General features: G+C 41.8%; 1 protein-coding gene across 1 annotated transcript in view; it reads right to left on the bottom strand.

Moving 5' to 3' along the window:
- LOC124722937 (delta-aminolevulinic acid dehydratase) overlaps positions 1-16,564 on the bottom strand; it is a 52,145-nt gene that overhangs the window by 11,335 nt on the left and 24,246 nt on the right. The window contains exons 3-4 of the mRNA XM_047248098.1: positions 8,824-8,922; positions 8,580-8,697 (exon numbers count right to left, since the gene is read on the bottom strand). Of these exons, the coding sequence (XP_047104054.1) occupies positions 8,580-8,697; positions 8,824-8,922 (217 nt within the window). The remainder of the gene's footprint in view (positions 1-8,579; positions 8,698-8,823; positions 8,923-16,564) is intronic.

The following is a 16,564-nucleotide window of genomic DNA, read 5'->3' on the forward strand; positions in this document are numbered from 1 at the left end:
TTTCCTTTACACACCTGCCATTAAATCTAGCTTTGTATGACAGTTAAAATCTAACAGTTTACTAATAAATATACCTGATTGCTGTTCAACCTCTCCTTCATGATATGAGGGGCAATCTGTCCTAAGAGTCATATTGTAATTTAATCCTTGATTTTTCATTGTTCAGCAAACATGTATGTTAGTGAAGTGTATTTAAAGAGCTTTTTGGTACAGTTTTTGTTAATGGGAAAGGAAATAAAAATGTCAAGCCCTCATGAAGATGATATTCAGTAAATAAAATAATTTTAACCATTTTCTCCTCTGGTCATTGCAAGTAACAACCACTTAAACCTTCACTCTTAAGAAAAGGAGAACCATTTCTTATAAGGATTTGGAACTTCTAAATTATGAATAAGATCTATTAAGATTAGTAAATGCAATATGTGCTGCATAAATTACTGTCTATATATCAGTACCAGAACCTTGAATACCACCCTACTACCAACTGACTGTTCATACCTTGCATACTACTGTCTCCAGGCACTATTCTAGAATCTGTGTATGAATGCTGTTGCACTATGTGGTAATCAATGTGTAAAATTCTTTGCTGCTAGTCATCTATGGAGATGTTTATTTGCTGACGTATTCTCCAGAACTTTGGAGTGATACATGGAAACAGATTCCCACAATTATCTGAAACACGAACGACACTACAATGGTCAGTACTACATTATCAGTGTAAAGTCTTAATTACATTCATTAATGTAGAATCAGAAACAGAATTATAAACAGGCACTGGGTCCACTTGAAACTGTTGCATGTGTTCCTGCATGCTTGCATAGAAACTTCACACAGTCACTGGACCTCTTTTCAGACACTAATGTGAAGTGTTCAAGAAAGACCTGAGAAACAAACCTGCTGGCAATAAGCAGACCTCAGACCTCTGTCTATTTTCCAATGGAAACTGCTGTAATAATTTAAGAATTTTACAGTATAACGCAGTTCTTCTTATACCCTGCACATATAAAAGCTTTTACAATCTAATGTTCTTTATATTTGTTTGTAGGACAGCACTATTACCCTCTGTGCATGGGTAGCTCTTTGTACAAGGGAATGCAAGAGTAGATTTATAGGCCTGCTCACTACTTACATTTTCCAGGAATATTTACAGGCACATTTATTTTGCAGTCATCAATTACTTTTTCCAATGGTTTCCTATTTGATGACTTCAATGGATGCAATGCTATGTCACAGTAACAGTGCAGTTACAGTGTCTGCAGCTGTTGTGCTGTGTGCCAACATTGGTAATAAATTGCATGATGACAATGGGAACTGAACACAATGAATCAAAAATCAGTTGTCGGCAAGGCCATTCCATGTCACGACAAAGTTTAGAAAAAGTTCCTGAATGACCATCGTGGATTTTCCTGAAATTTTGTATGAACATTCACACATGTTCCCAATGAAAATTGGTACAGTTTACTTTCATCAATGTAATACTTGCAGAGATATAGTCATTTGTTTGGCCTCCATAGTACAGCTATCAACAGTGCACACGAGTTTTCAGAACTTTGACACAAATAATATCCCCAGCAATATTTTCTTGAAAGGAAATAAACTACGCCATCTTGTACAACTTTTTGCGTTCTCTTAAATGAAATAATAAAAAAAGATTTACCTAGCAATTTGCATGTGGATAATTTGAAGCAAAGTCTGCTGAAAAAATAGCTCCTTGAAAAAATGAGAAGTTTAGCTTTTCATATATTTGGAAGTAATTGCGGGGTACACCTGAAACTTTGCACATAATAACTTACCAATACAATGTTTAAAATTTCATTCTCCTACTGCTTTCCAATAGTTTACAAATTGAGGGAAAAATTGTCAATTTTTCAAAACACCAAAAATGGCTTTTTTGGGCCACTTTTAGAAAAAAAAGTCTTCTGTAAACTTTTTTAAAGCCTTTTCATTAGAAAGACCATGTTATACACCACCTAAATGACTATTTGGTTTTGTAATGTGGGCAAACAAGAACCTAAAAAAAGTCTGTAAAGATGGTGGTTCACTGAAAATGGGCCCATATTCTGCTGGTACTCAAATCTGACATCTCTTACTATGTTCTGCAATTGTTTACTATCCTCAGTGGAAGATACTATCAAAAGTCCTGGCGACTATGAAATGAATTCGAGTCAGAAAAACTGCATGTAAGCAGGCCTTTTTTTTTTTTGACATTTCTACAGCATTCAGCTCTCCAGATTTTGTTTTATAAAAAATGAAATGGAATAAGGAAACCAATAAAAAGAATATTTTCTCTTTCTTGTGGCTCTAATAGTCTGAGGTAATCATATTTGAAAAGTGTAATTTTTTTGATTCTGTCTAATCAAAATGTCTTCCCAAACAATCCCATCAGTGACATCATCTGCCCTGGCTGTATTCTTCAGTAAATTAATGAAACCCATAAAAAAAAAAAATCAAGCACCCTGATGCAAGCATACGCTTAGAGAGGCCTTTCTAGCTTCTGACACTTATAGAAATCCATCATCAGTTTTGGGTTCTATGTAAAAAAAAAAAAAAAACAACCTTGTCAGGTCTGGGAACCTGTGGTAAAGAAACTCACCTGTGGCTGCTGTTGCACAGCTATTGGGTGTGGCCCCTGCAGTGATGGGGTTATGGGTTTTCTCACTTTAAAAGGAACCAGCAGTGGTTAAACCAATATGGACCAAATAAACACACTTTTGTACTATGATCAGCCAAAACACTGACCACTGTCCATTGTTATGTCTGATGCCACCTGGTGGCGTTGTGGGCTCGTGAAACGCTAATAAAAGAATGTAAGTGGAGCAGACACAGATAGGGGATCACCCTAGTAAAGATATGTGCTGCAAACGGGGTAACCCATTGAGATAAGTGACTTTCTCAAAGAGTATAGCCTGTGAACCAGTATCTCTAAAACAGCAAAGCTGGTAGAATTTTCATTCCTACTCTTGTGAGCATCTGCAGAAAGAGGTTGAAGGATTACTACCACTAGGTGCAAATGGTTTGATGTCCATGAGCCTTCACAAACCATGTGGTTTGGAAGCTTGTTTGTTCTTAAAGTAGGATAGATGGTGATCTGTGGCATCTCTGCCAAAACAGCACAATGCTAGTGCACAAAAAAGTGTTTCTGAGCACACTGTTAATTGTACATTTTTCAACATGGAGCTCTGCAGCAGATGACCCCAACATGTTCACATGTTGACCCAAAGATTACAGTGGGCACAGGACCATCGAGATTCGACTGTTGATTGACGGAAATGTGTCGGCTCTTTGCATAAATCACATTTTTGCTACACTAGGTTGGTGGTCGTCGCCACAAGTGCCGCCACTGAGGTGAAAGGTGGCTCGAAATATGCAGTGTGCCATGGATGTGGGCTGGTGGAAGCAGCATTATGCTATGGGAGACATTCTCCTGTGCTTGCATGGGACCTATGGTAGTAACCGAAAACATGCTGACAGCCGTGAACCATATTCATCCCTTCACATTTGATGTCTTCCCCCATAGTGATGTGCTCTTTCAGCGGTATAATTGTATGTGTCTCTGAGCCAGAACCATGCTACAGTGGTCTGAGAAGCACTATAGTGAACTCACGTTGATGTCTCTGTGCCCAAATTCGCCTGATGTAAATCCTAGGGAACCCATATGGGTCACTATCAGGCACCATCACCACGTACACATACCAGCGGCTCATTATTTACGTGAATTGCATGACCTGTGCATAGACATCTAATGCCACATTCCTCCACAAACCTACCAACAATCTGTCAGATCTCTGATATGCAGAATCAGAGATGTATATTATTCCAAAGATGGACAAACATGCTATTAAGGAAATGGTCATAATGTTTTGGCTCATCAGTGTACAATTTTCCATGTGTACACTGATACTCCACATTAACTTAACTATGCTAACACAATGTACGCTATACTTTAGACCAGAATTAAACTAGCCCTTCAGCAGCATTACACAATAGAAAACACATACTAATAATTCTCTACAACTTGAATCCATTCCAAAAAGAAGTCGGGAAGACTGCTGTGAACTTCACCTGCAGTCTATTTACACACTGTGTACTGCAGTTGTTCTGCAACAATTACTACCATAATCTCCACTACTTCCATAATACACAGTTAAATTGTGAAGTTTATAACCAGTTTGATTTTGTAGTTATAGAATAAAGACATACTGAAATATGTCATGACAAGTTGTGAAAAAATAAACCCCTCTTTTGAAATTTTGAGTCATTTGGACTTTATCTCACTTCCTCCTCACTGCTTTTAATATTGCCCGTCCCAGAAAGCACTAAATAACTGTAGAACATAGTAAAAGATGTCAGATTTGAGTACTAGCAGAATATGGGCCTATTTTCAGTGCACTTCCACTCTGCCCTGCCACTTTTAAGAAAAAATTGCCAGAGGTATTGTGTCTCAAATTGCTGAAAACTCATGTGCACTGTTGACAGCAGCACTATGGGGTCAAACAAATGACTACATCTCTGGAAGTATTGAATTAATGATTATGAAACTTTACCAATGTTCACTGGGAACATATGTGATTGTTCATAAAAAATTTAATCAAAACTCATGAGGGTCATGTGTGAACCTCTGAACCTCTTAGCATGAAATGACGCAGTACCCAATCAGAATGTTTGTTCATAAATAAAGGTAGCTTGTATTCTGTTCTATAAGATTAGAATTTACCAACACTGACAAAATTTTTTGGTGGAATAAGATATACAAGTAGCTTATTGCAATGACGAACATGTATCTGGGGCTATGTTAAATGTCAATTTATTGTGGCAATAACATTTTTCCGCTGAGATTCATTCTCTTCAGCAACACACAACCAAATTGTAATATTGCAACTTAACCTATGACAGACTACATTATAGATCAGTTTGTCAGCACACATGGTCTTTTTCCAGATCTCCGCATTAAAAGGAAAAGTAATTAATTGGTATCTTCTGCCAAAAGTAATCATCAGATTCGATGATTCTGACTAGCTACTGTATACTATCACCTGATTGACCACGATCAACATCAGCACGCAACTCAATGAGTGCACTTCAGTCCCCATCACCCTACCAGTTCAGATAGCAATCAACAGCTGCATATAGTATCTGTCTTAAACTTTAACATAATTATTACTAAAATCATGCTAAAAATATTGGCACAGATCAACTAAATTTTCCTTCTTTCATAGAAATGTATCAGACTTGCCAATATGCCCACGTATATCTCATTAAAAAATAAATAAATTAATCAATTAATTAAAAAATAAAATAATAATAATAATAATAATAATGCTTAATGCACCAAAATAATGTTAATTGAGCAAATGAAGCAACAAATTCAAATACTTGAAAGTAATGTTAGCAGCCAACTAAGTTTATTTTCTTCAGGTAATTGAGTTAATAACACACATCCACATCTGGTTTAAGGTCCAAGCAGCACAAGCAGCTGCATGGGACACCAAGCTAAGAGGGGTGCCAAAGGTGCCCCTAGCACATCATTTGTACAGGGGCATTCCATAATTAGCAGCAAAAACCACCCACTTTAACACTTGATGGATTTAGATTTATTTTTAAAGACATTACCAAAATCCCAAGTAACAGCAACTAATGTTTAAGGAAGAGAGGGAAGGGTGTCAAGGGCAAATAATATATCATTCATATGGAAAAATATGAGGCAGCAGGATGCAGAACTATGTTGCTTGTCTACATCTACATCTACATGATTACTCTGCAATTCACATTTCAGTGCTTGGCAGAGGGTTCATTGAACCACAATCATACTATCTCCCTACCATTCCACTCCCAAACAGCGCGCGGGAAAAACCAACACCTAAACCTTTCTGTTCGAGCTCTGAATTCTCTTATTTTATTTTGATGATCATTCCTACCTACGTAGGTTGGGCTCAACAAAATATTTTCACATTCGGAAGAGAAAGTTGGTGACTGAAATTTCGTAAATAGATCTCGCCGCGACGAAAAACGTCTTTGCTTTAATGACTTCCATCCCAACTCGCGTATCATATCTGCCACACTCTCTCCCCTATTATGTGATAATACAAAACGAGCTGCCCTTTTTTCCACCCTTTTGATGTCCTCCGTCAATCCCACCTGGTAAGGATCCCACACCACGCAGCAATACTCTAACAGAAGACGAACAAGTGTAATGTAAGCTGTCTCTTTAGTGGACTTGTTGCATCTTCTAAGTGTCCTGCCAATGAAACGCAACCTTTGGCTCGCCTTCCCCACAATATTATCTGTGTGGTCATTCCAACTGAAGTTGTTTGTAATTTTTACACCCAGGTACTTAGTTGAATTGACAGCCTTGAGAATTGTACTATTTATCGAGTAATCGAATTCCAACGGATTTCTTTTGGAACTCATGTGGATCACCTCACACTTTTCGTTATTTAGCGTCAACTGCCACCTGCCACACCATACAGCAATCTTTTCTAAATCGCTTTGCAACTGATACTGGTCTTCAGATGACCTTACTAGATGGTAAATTACAGCATCATCTGCGAACAATGTTAAGAACTGCTCAGATTGTCACCCAGGTCATTTATATAGATCAGGAACAGCAGAGGTCCCAGGACGTTTCCCTGGGGAACACCTGATATCACTTCAGTTTTTCTCGATGATTTGCCGTCTATTACTACGAACTGCGACCTTCCTGACAGGAAATCATGAATCCAGTCGCACAACTGAGACGAAACCCCATAGGCCCGCAGCTTTATTAGAAGTCGCTTGTGAGGAACGGTGTCAAAAGCTTTCCGGAAATCTAGAAATACGGAATAAACTGTCGATAGCGGCCATTACTTCATGCGAATAAAGAGCTAGCTGCGTTGCACAAGGACAATGTTTTCTGAAACCATGCTGATTACGTATCAATAGATCGTTCCCTTCGAGGTGATTCATAATGTTTGAATACAGTATATGCTCCAAAACCCTACTGCAAACCGACATCAATGATATAGGTCTGTAGTTCGATGGATTACTCCTACTACCCTTCTTAAACACTGGTGTGACCGGCGCAATTTTCCAATCTGTAGGTACAGATCTATCGGTGAGCGAGCAGTTGTATATGATTGCTAAGTAGGGAGCTATTTGTTGTGACAGTGCCACGAGATTTAAAAGTGCCGCCACGTCAGTACGCGAACACGGCGATAGAGGCGCTCCGCAGCTCGGCCGAGCGCAGGAGTGCCACCTGGCTATGAACGGTGCCGGCCGCATGTCACGGCACGGCAGTCGAATGACAGATACGGAGTTAGTAGCATGTAACCCGCTATTGTTTCTACTTTGGTGTATCCACGCAATTTATTAGTGATTAAAGGTTATAACACTATTGTATCAGTGTAATCTGAAAGGAACCTAATCTGTATACAATCTGGACCTGAAGATTTAGACTTGCCCGTATCAAGCGATTTGAGTTGCTTTGCAACCCCTAAGGTATCTACTTCTAAAGAAACTCATGCTAGCAGCTGTTTGTGTTTCAAATTCTGGAATATTCCATTCGTCTTCCCTGGTGAAGGAATTTCAAAAAACTGTGTTCAATAACTCCGCATTAGCGGCACAGTCGTCGGTAACAATACCATCGGCACTGTGCAGCGAAGGTATTGACTGCGTCTTGCCGCTTGTGTACTTTACCTACGACCAGAATTTCTTCAGATTTTCTACCAGATTTCGAGACAATGTTTCGTTGTGGAACCTATTAAAGGCATCTCCCATTGAAGTCCGTGCCAAATTTCGCGCGTCTGTAAATTTTAGCCAATCTTCGGGATTTCGCATTCTGAACTTCGCATGCTTTTTCTGTTGCCTCTGCAACAGCGTTCGGACCTGTTTTGTGTACCATGGGGTATCAGTTCCATCCAATTTATGAGGTATGAATCTCTCAATTGCTGTTGCTATTATATCTTTGAATTTGAGCCACATCTCGTCTACATTTGCATAGTCAGTTCGGAAGGAATGGAGATTGTCTCCTAGGAAGGCTTCTAGTGACGCTTTATCCGCTTTTTTAAATAAAATTATTTTGCGTTTGTTTCTGGTGGATTTGGAAGAAACGGTATTGAGCCTAGCTACAACGACCTTGTGATCACTAATCCCTGTATCAGTCATGATGCTCTCTATTAGCTCTGGAGTGTTTGTGGCTAAGAGGTCAAGTGTGTTTTCGCAACCATTTTGTGTGAAAAAATATTCTTGAACTGGCCCTATACACATGCTACTGTATGGTACCTTTGCTCCATTGAATGTAACTGTACATCTTCATATAAAATGACAATATCACTTATCAAAATGTACATAAAAGCTTATAAAGCTACTCAAATTAAATACTACCTCTTGGTTTCATGCACACGAGACGGTTCTGCTGTATATAAATTTCTTAATTAGGCCTACGCCATTATGTGGGTGGAAAAGCAGGGGGAAAAACTTAGCAGACTCCAAAGCAGCACAACAACCAACAAATTACTTAAACTGTGAAAAGCTTTTCACATACTTTCTGGAAGAAACACCTAAATATCATACTTACAGATTGTCTGGTTAAACAGTTCACTTACCAGCATTCGCGTATGATACTGCAACTTCTGCAATTCTTGCAATACTTGCTTCATTAGCAAGGACACCATCCTTCATGAGCCCACAATGTCCATGACTAGTATAGGAACAAAGACAGACCTATTAAAAGAGAACACCACTGAAACATAGAAGTTGTTGTATTTCAACTGTTGCATCACACACAACTGTTGCGTGATGCATTGCACTTTCAATGAGGAACTCAACAAATAACTTCAAGGTACTTACATCACAAGCTATGACCAAATTTGGAAACCAGTTCCTCAGTCTTGGTAAAGCCATCATCACTGGATTCTTTACTGAGTCTGCATGACTTGCTTTTTCATCCTGAAAATGTTAACCAAAAGGCGCTTATATTTGAACTGTGCCTGGGTGAGCATGATAGATCTAATTACATTACAAAGGCCACACAAAACTAATAAGGAATATTCAGTACAAAAATCCACAATAAGTTAGCAAATAAATGAAGCCACTGGATAAAACACATCAAGCAAGATGGCTACGGGATTAAGGCACTTTACTCATTTTAGAGGACCCAGGCTCTAATTCCTATTTTGTTATCCAGGCTTATATTTTCCACAGTTTCCTAAAATCAGTTAAGGTGAATTCCAGAACAGCTCCTTTCAAAAGGACATATACAGTTTCTTTCCCTGTCCAAGTAGGTTGGGGGAGATGGAGAGGAGGTGGTAATAATGTTTGATTCAGGACAATCAACAGCATTGTTATCAATGGCCTGATGAATATAAATACATGGATTTTTTGTGAACTGAGCAAAGAAGTCCCTTCTTACAAATAACATTACTGTAATTACCATGGAAATATAGGAGCAATTTTTTCATAATGTGTGACAATGTTAACATTTGGGAGAGAATGAGTAGAAGCCCCTTTAGGTCGACCTATGGAGTAACGATGCACCACACCACACACTTATGTCCATGCAGCCAAACTCTATACAGTCTCAACTTGGGTGCATTTCACAGCATTCCCTCCACCATTCTGAATCTAATATTAAAAGTGGAGTAATATTATAAAAAAAGAAAATTTACACATATTTTGTCGTTATAAAAACTGACAATCATGATACTCTGCGAACTATGGATGAAGAGTAACAAGCAGGTTCCATTTTCCTAGATTCCAAAAAGCATTCGACATGATATCCCACTTCAGACTTAACGAAGGTAACAGCATATGGAATAGGTTCCCAGATAACTGAGTGGCTCGAAGACATCTTAAGTAACAGAAGCCAGTGTGTTCTCATCAGCATATGCTCATCAGAGACAAGGGTATCATTGGGAGTGCCTCAGGTGTTGTGACTCGCCGATCTTTCAAAGTGTCACTGAGCAGTTACGCGCGTCCTCTACATGCGGCGCTGTCTGCCAGCCAAGCAGCAGCAGCGCCACCTAAGTGGCCAGCTAGCCAGCGGCCGCTAGCCTCGGACTCAGTTATGATTTGACTGTTAAAGTGTACACACGTCATACTCTGTTTACTTGATCTGTGACTTTCATGTATTGCGTCTTCCTTGAAATATATTTGTTCAACTTGAAGTTATAACAATTGGCAACGAGGATGGGATTTTTCTTTTCCATCGTTGACCCACATGTTTCCATGGCTACTTTAGAGCACCTATTGCAAGGTCTCATAGAAAAGCAAACGCTTCTCACAAATGCGATTCGTGATTTCGTCGCGGCATCAAATGTGGGGCGTCTCTCGTCGTCGTCTCTACCTACTTTTCCTCCTTATGACATGAAATGCCAAGAAGTGCTGTCGAAGAAGTTTTTCATAATCATACGAGTCTTCCGCCATCTCGTCGCAGACGAACAAACATGTAAGTTTCTGTTCCTTTCATGCTGCCACTATCATCAATTCTCAGACGTATCTTCAGTTGGGTTCTCCAATCCTGTCACCTGTCACTAGGCAATTACGGACTTACAATAAACAGAAGATTTCTCTCTTGGGACAATTTGAAGCTGAGGTATCTTACAAATCTGTCGTTCGCACTGTTCCCGTATTTGTGGTCGACCATAGTAATGCAGAGAATCTTTCTGGTTTCGATGCCTTTTGCGTTTTTGGGTTCTCCATAGATGACTGCCAATAATGTCTCTCATGCTATTCCTTATGCTCAACTGGATTCCTTGTCGACGACATTTTTGTCCTTTTTTTCTCCTGGGTTAGGCCGTGCAAATCAATACCAATGATTGCCATTCGGGGTCACCAGCACCCCTGCTCTCTTTCAGTGATTCTTGGAACAATTATTGCTCACTGTCCCTGGGTGTATAAATTACCAGGATGACATTGTTGTCACTGGCTCCACCACTGACGAACATCTTCAAAATCTCCGCACACTATTTCATGTCTTACAGACTGCTAGTCTTAAGTGTAATCATCAGAAATCAAAATTTTTTCAGGCATTTATCACGTACTTGGGGTTTCAACTCTCTCGGGATGGTATTCGTCCGCTTCAGCAAACTGTCGCTGCGATCGATGCAGACACCTTTGAGCCAAATAAAACTGAAGACCCTGAGTAGATGTAGCCTTTGAGTAAGATTTAGATTTTTAGGTTTTGGAACATATGGTTATGAACTGAATCAGGGCCTGGAGCCATATCGTGAGATGGGGCAAGACCCATAAGCCCTTAAGCAGTTCCTAGTCAGTGAAAGGTTCATTATATAATTTGGCTTTGTGTTGAGTGAAACATTGGGGGATGTCTTCAACGTTATGTTCCTGCAAAAAAATAGGTAGTCACGTAAGAAGAGGATGCCAATGTTGTCACGAACTGTACTGCAAGGTGTATAGCAAGAACCGAAGCATCAGTACAATGACTATCCTGAAGAATAAGACCTGGAACAATTGTCGATCTTAGGTTGGCGTGAAAAAATGTTTATCTAATTTTTAAAGACATGTATTTTGCACTTATTTTTGGTAGATTTGGATGTTACAATATTTAATCTTACTACAATAACCCTGTGGTCACTAATTCCTGTATTCATCATGAAGTTTGGTATTTGATCAGGAGTGAGTGTCGCTGAGAGGTCTAATATGTTCTTATGACCATTTACATTTTATGCAAGTTCCTGAAGTGACCACTCAAAATAAACTAGCAGCAGGAATGGCTAAAATCTTCCGTGCCAGCCTACAAAGATTTGGAAAGCCATTGTATGATTTGCCTGTCATTAGGTACAAGCTCATGTCTGAAAATACATTCAGACATTCTCAGGTGTGTAAGCCTCAGAAGACCTGTCTTCAAATCGCTTTTCTTGGACCATGGACTTTTATTCATTTAAAGACATTGTTTCATTTTGTGCAACTAGAAACAGAATCAGATAGGTATATTTAATAAAAATCACGGTCACATGACTTATAATAATTAAAATGTCAAAGCTGAGTACTTTTCCCCCTCTGCTATCTAAAAGTGCACTAGTTGGCACATTAACATAGACTTAGTACCTCCTATTTACATTATTTGAGACAGAAACATGTTCACAGTGTTCATACATTACCACATTACTTCTCAGCAATTACAGAAGCTCTTGCCAGATAACGTCCACATCAAACCAAACCAAATTAAACAATATCAACAAAAACACACCATGAATATTGTTTCCCTTCATTCAGTGGTACTACATACATAGCTGTATCAATGATATTCTTCACTCAACACACAAAACCTCTGTGGGCATACTGTCATCTCTGTGGATTGTGCTCACCATGCACATATTCACAAAAGAGTCTTGAGCCCCCTGAGGGGAAGTGGGTGAAATGTGATTTTTTTGTTTTGTTTTTTCTCTCATTCATTATTTACAGTGCTTTTGCCACCATGACTCTGGAAGCATCCAGGACGTCTCCTGCGGTTTTCCAGGCTGTGATGGCAATGCGGTATTCATTGTTTCACCCAAGATTGGTTGGTTGGTTTGATTTTTAAAGGGACCAAACTGCATGGTCATTGGTCTCTTGTTCCATTGAACCAAGTCCATGGGATAAAACGGAAAACCAACAGGACACACCACAGGAATTCAAGATGGACGAAAAAAATCACACGAATCTGAACACTCTGGGGGCAACAGAAGACAAGAGAAGCACATACACACAAGAAACACGCAGAAGAGCTTGAAACAGTAGAGCCGATGTCTTGGGCTGGCCAATTACGAGGATAAAAAAGGATGAGCCAGCCACTCTCCAACACATTAAAATCTCTTACCTAAAAGTTCTAGGTTAGAAAGCACAGGGAGACAAAGGACAGGAACTAAAGCTTCAACCGAAGAATAAAAACCAGCATCACGTAAAACCAAGTTAGCCGTGGAGGCATTGTCTCCTAAAATTGAAGGAAGTGTGTCAGAAAGATTAAAATTCCATCTCAGAACATGTAGATGTGGACAGTCCAACAAAATCTGGACTACTGTGAAATGGGAACCGCAGCGACAACATGGTGGGGCCTCATGCCAGAGAAGATAGCCATGCGTCAGCCAAGTGTGACAAATGCAAAGGCGGCAGAGGACCACAGAGTTCCTGCGAGAAGCCCACAGAGAAGACTTCCACTCATGTGTGCTCTCCTTGAGAGCGGAGTTTATTGAGTGTAATTACGTTGCGCCATTCAGTATCCCAAATCCTGAAAACTTGCACCGAGCTTCCGGCCGCTTCAGCCACAGTGTGTTCCAGGTAGCATGCTTTCCCTCCATTGTGTGCTTCCATCTTTGCGCTCACTATACGAATGGATATTTGACACCCAAAATCCAGCACAGTAGCTGAGGTCAGGCTTGGGTATAGCAATCTCCAGAAGTGGCTTATGAGTGGCCTGTTTGGCCAGCCTGTCAATGAGCTCATTTCCCAGAATTCCAACATGCCCCAGGGTCCATACAAAGACCACTGAATGACCAGACCGTTCAAGGGCATAAACCAACTCCTGGATAGTTGCTACCAGAGGAAGGCGTGGGTAGTACTGATCAATGGCCTGCAAACCACTCAACAAATCACTGCAGACCAGGTAGGACACACTGGGGCAGGAACAAATATCTTCAAGGGCACGAGAGATGGCCACCAGCTAGGCAGTGAAGACAATGCAGCCATCCGGCAAAGAGAGCTGTTTGATATGTGCCGAGTGTGCATAGGCAAAGCCTACGCGACTATCAACCAGTGAGCCATCAGTATAGATGACTTCAGAACTCTGGGACGTGTCAAGAATCGATAGGAAGTGACTGCAGAATGCCTCAGGAGGAACGGAGTCCTTATGGAAACACAATAGGTCCAGCCGTATTTTTGGTCGAGGCATACACCACGGAGGTGAATGTTTATGGACCCACACAAGACGCTGTAAAGGACAGGACTCGAATTCAGACAATAGGGAGCGGACACATACAGCGATCGTTATCCCTGACTGAGGTCGCCGTTTCAGGACATGAGCCACCGTGTTTGCGAATAAAAGGTGGTAATTCGGATGCTGAGGCAAACTATGGATGTGCGCTTCATAGTTGGCGAGCAGTTGGCGGCACCTGATGTGCAATGGAGGAACTCCAGCCTCCACTAGAAGACTGGCCACTGGACTCGTTCGAAAAGTGCCCGTCACTAGACTAACCCCACAGTGGTGCACAGGATCAAACAACTTCAATGCTGCAGGCGCTGACGAACCATACGCTACACTCCCATAGTCAAGTCATGACTGAACTAGGGCTTTGTAGAGCCACAGCAGCATAGAGCCATCGGCCCCCCAAGTGGTGTTGCTCAGGCAGCGGAGGGCATTAAGATGCCGCCAGCACTTTCACTTAAGCTGACGAATGTAGGGGAGATGTTAGCTGGACGTCGAAAACCAGTCCTAAAAAGCAATACGTTTTGACTACACGTAGTGGATGGCCATCAAGAAAAAGTGCAGGGTCAGGATGGACTGTCCGTCGCCGATAGAAGTGCAAAACGCAGGTCTTGTCGGCAGAGAAGTGAAACCCATGGGCAAGAGCCCATGGCTGCGCAGCGTTGTGTCGGTATCTGGGCCGACACCGTGAAGTTGAGATGGCTGAAAAGGCAAGCTAGACTAACGCAGACGGGCGTGAAGTACTGGAACAGGATACGTAATTAATGTTAGGAAGAAAAGTACGGAGCAGGTTTAATACTTAACTTTACTCATTCCTTGTGGTACATCGATCTTGACGATACACAGAAGACTTTAAGTACAATCACTGTATGGCTAATGGCGCCTTGCTAGTTCGTAGCCATTAACTTAGCTGATGGCTATTCTGTCTCTCGGCTAATGAGAGAGAAAGGCTTCGTACATCTGGTCGGTAGCTAGGTTCTCGTACAACTGGGGCGACTGCTCTCTCGTATCACGAGACCTGCCTTGGTGGTGGCGCTAGGTCTGCGATTACACAGTGGCGACACGCGGGTCCGACATGTACTAAATGGACCGCGGCCGATTTAAGCTACCACCTAGCAAGTGTGGTGTCTGGCGGTGACACCACACGCAGTCCGAATGGCTCCCTGGAGTCGGCGTTCAGCAACACCAATGGCTGAGGAACTGAAGTAAAGGCAGAAATCGTCAGCATATAAGGAGGGCAATACTGATGGCCCTACAGCTACTGCTAGGCCATTTATAGCGACTAAAAATAGTGGAACGCTCAATACAGAGCCCTGCGAGATACCATTCTCTTGGATATGGGAGGAGCTAAAGGAGCCTCCAACTTGAACACGGAAGGTACGGAGGGTGAGAAAGTTCCACAGAAAAATTGGGAGTGAGCTATGGAGGCCCCACACATGCAGCGTGTCAAGGATGTGGTGGTGCCAGATCGTGTCATAGGCCCTTCGTAAGTCAAAAAAGATGGCTACGAGATGTTGGCGCCTGGAAAAAGCTGTTCAGACAGTAGACTCCAGGCACATGGAGGCTAAGCGCAAAATCACCCTGGGATGGAGCCAGAATGCCCCAAGACTCCAGGAGCCAACACAACCTCTGGCTCACCATTCATTCGAGTAATTTGCAGAGAATGTTAATGAGGCTAATGTGGCGGAAGCTGTCCAATGCAGCAGGGTTCTTCCCAGGTTTCAACACTGGGACAATGATACTATCTTGCCACTGGGACGGGAACAATCCCACAGCCCAGATGCGATTCGAGAGAGAGAGAGAGAGAGAGAGAGAGAGAGAGAGAGAGAGAGAGAATCTGACTCAGTGAGGCCACAGACAGATGTTTGAGAAATTGAGAGTGAATTTGGTCAGGGCCTGGAGCTGTGTCAGGGCAATGGGCATGGGCACTGAGGAATTCCCACTCAGTAACAGGAGCATTGTATGGCTCAAGGCGGCATGACACAAAAGACAAATGCTGTTGTTCTACTCACTCTTTCAAGGAATGAAAATCTTGTTGATAGTGTTCAGATGCAGGTGGGGGAAAAAAACTCCTGAACAGGCCATGAAGGCCCAACAGTACTGACTGGCCTCTGTGTCATCCTCAGCTCATAGGCATCACTGGATATGGAGGAGCATGTGGTCAGTACACCGCTCTCCCGGCCGTACGTCAGTTTCCGAGACCAGAGCCACTACTTCTCAATCAAGTAGCTCCTCAGTTTGCCTCACAAAGGCAGAGTGCATCCCGCTTGCCAACAGCACTTGGCAGACTGGATGGTCACCCATCCAAGTGCTAGCCCAGCCCGAGAACCGGTGTTAGCACTGCGACAAGGCCGTTGGCCTTGCAGATGCAGAACTCCGAGCAAAATACTCAGTGATTTCACTGGAGTAGGTGCACACTACCCCATTTACTGAAATCTGAGCAGGGTCAGGTAACCATAAAGGCGGTGAATCCGAGTCCACACCTGAGAGACAGGGGTACAAGAACCAATGGAGAAAACATATCTTTCCCAACACTCTTGCTTCTGTCTTTGTATCAGGTGGCAGGCATGGGCTCGGAGCCGCTTAAAAAAGAATGAGAGTCTCCAATGATGAATGCCCCTTATGTCATTTGAGGGCCCACCTACGCTCTTTGATGGCCTCATCAATTTACGG

The sequence above is a fragment of the Schistocerca piceifrons genome, chromosome X, assembly GCF_021461385.2.
Source record: "Schistocerca piceifrons isolate TAMUIC-IGC-003096 chromosome X, iqSchPice1.1, whole genome shotgun sequence".
Taxonomy (NCBI): Eukaryota; Metazoa; Arthropoda; class Insecta; order Orthoptera; family Acrididae; genus Schistocerca; species Schistocerca piceifrons.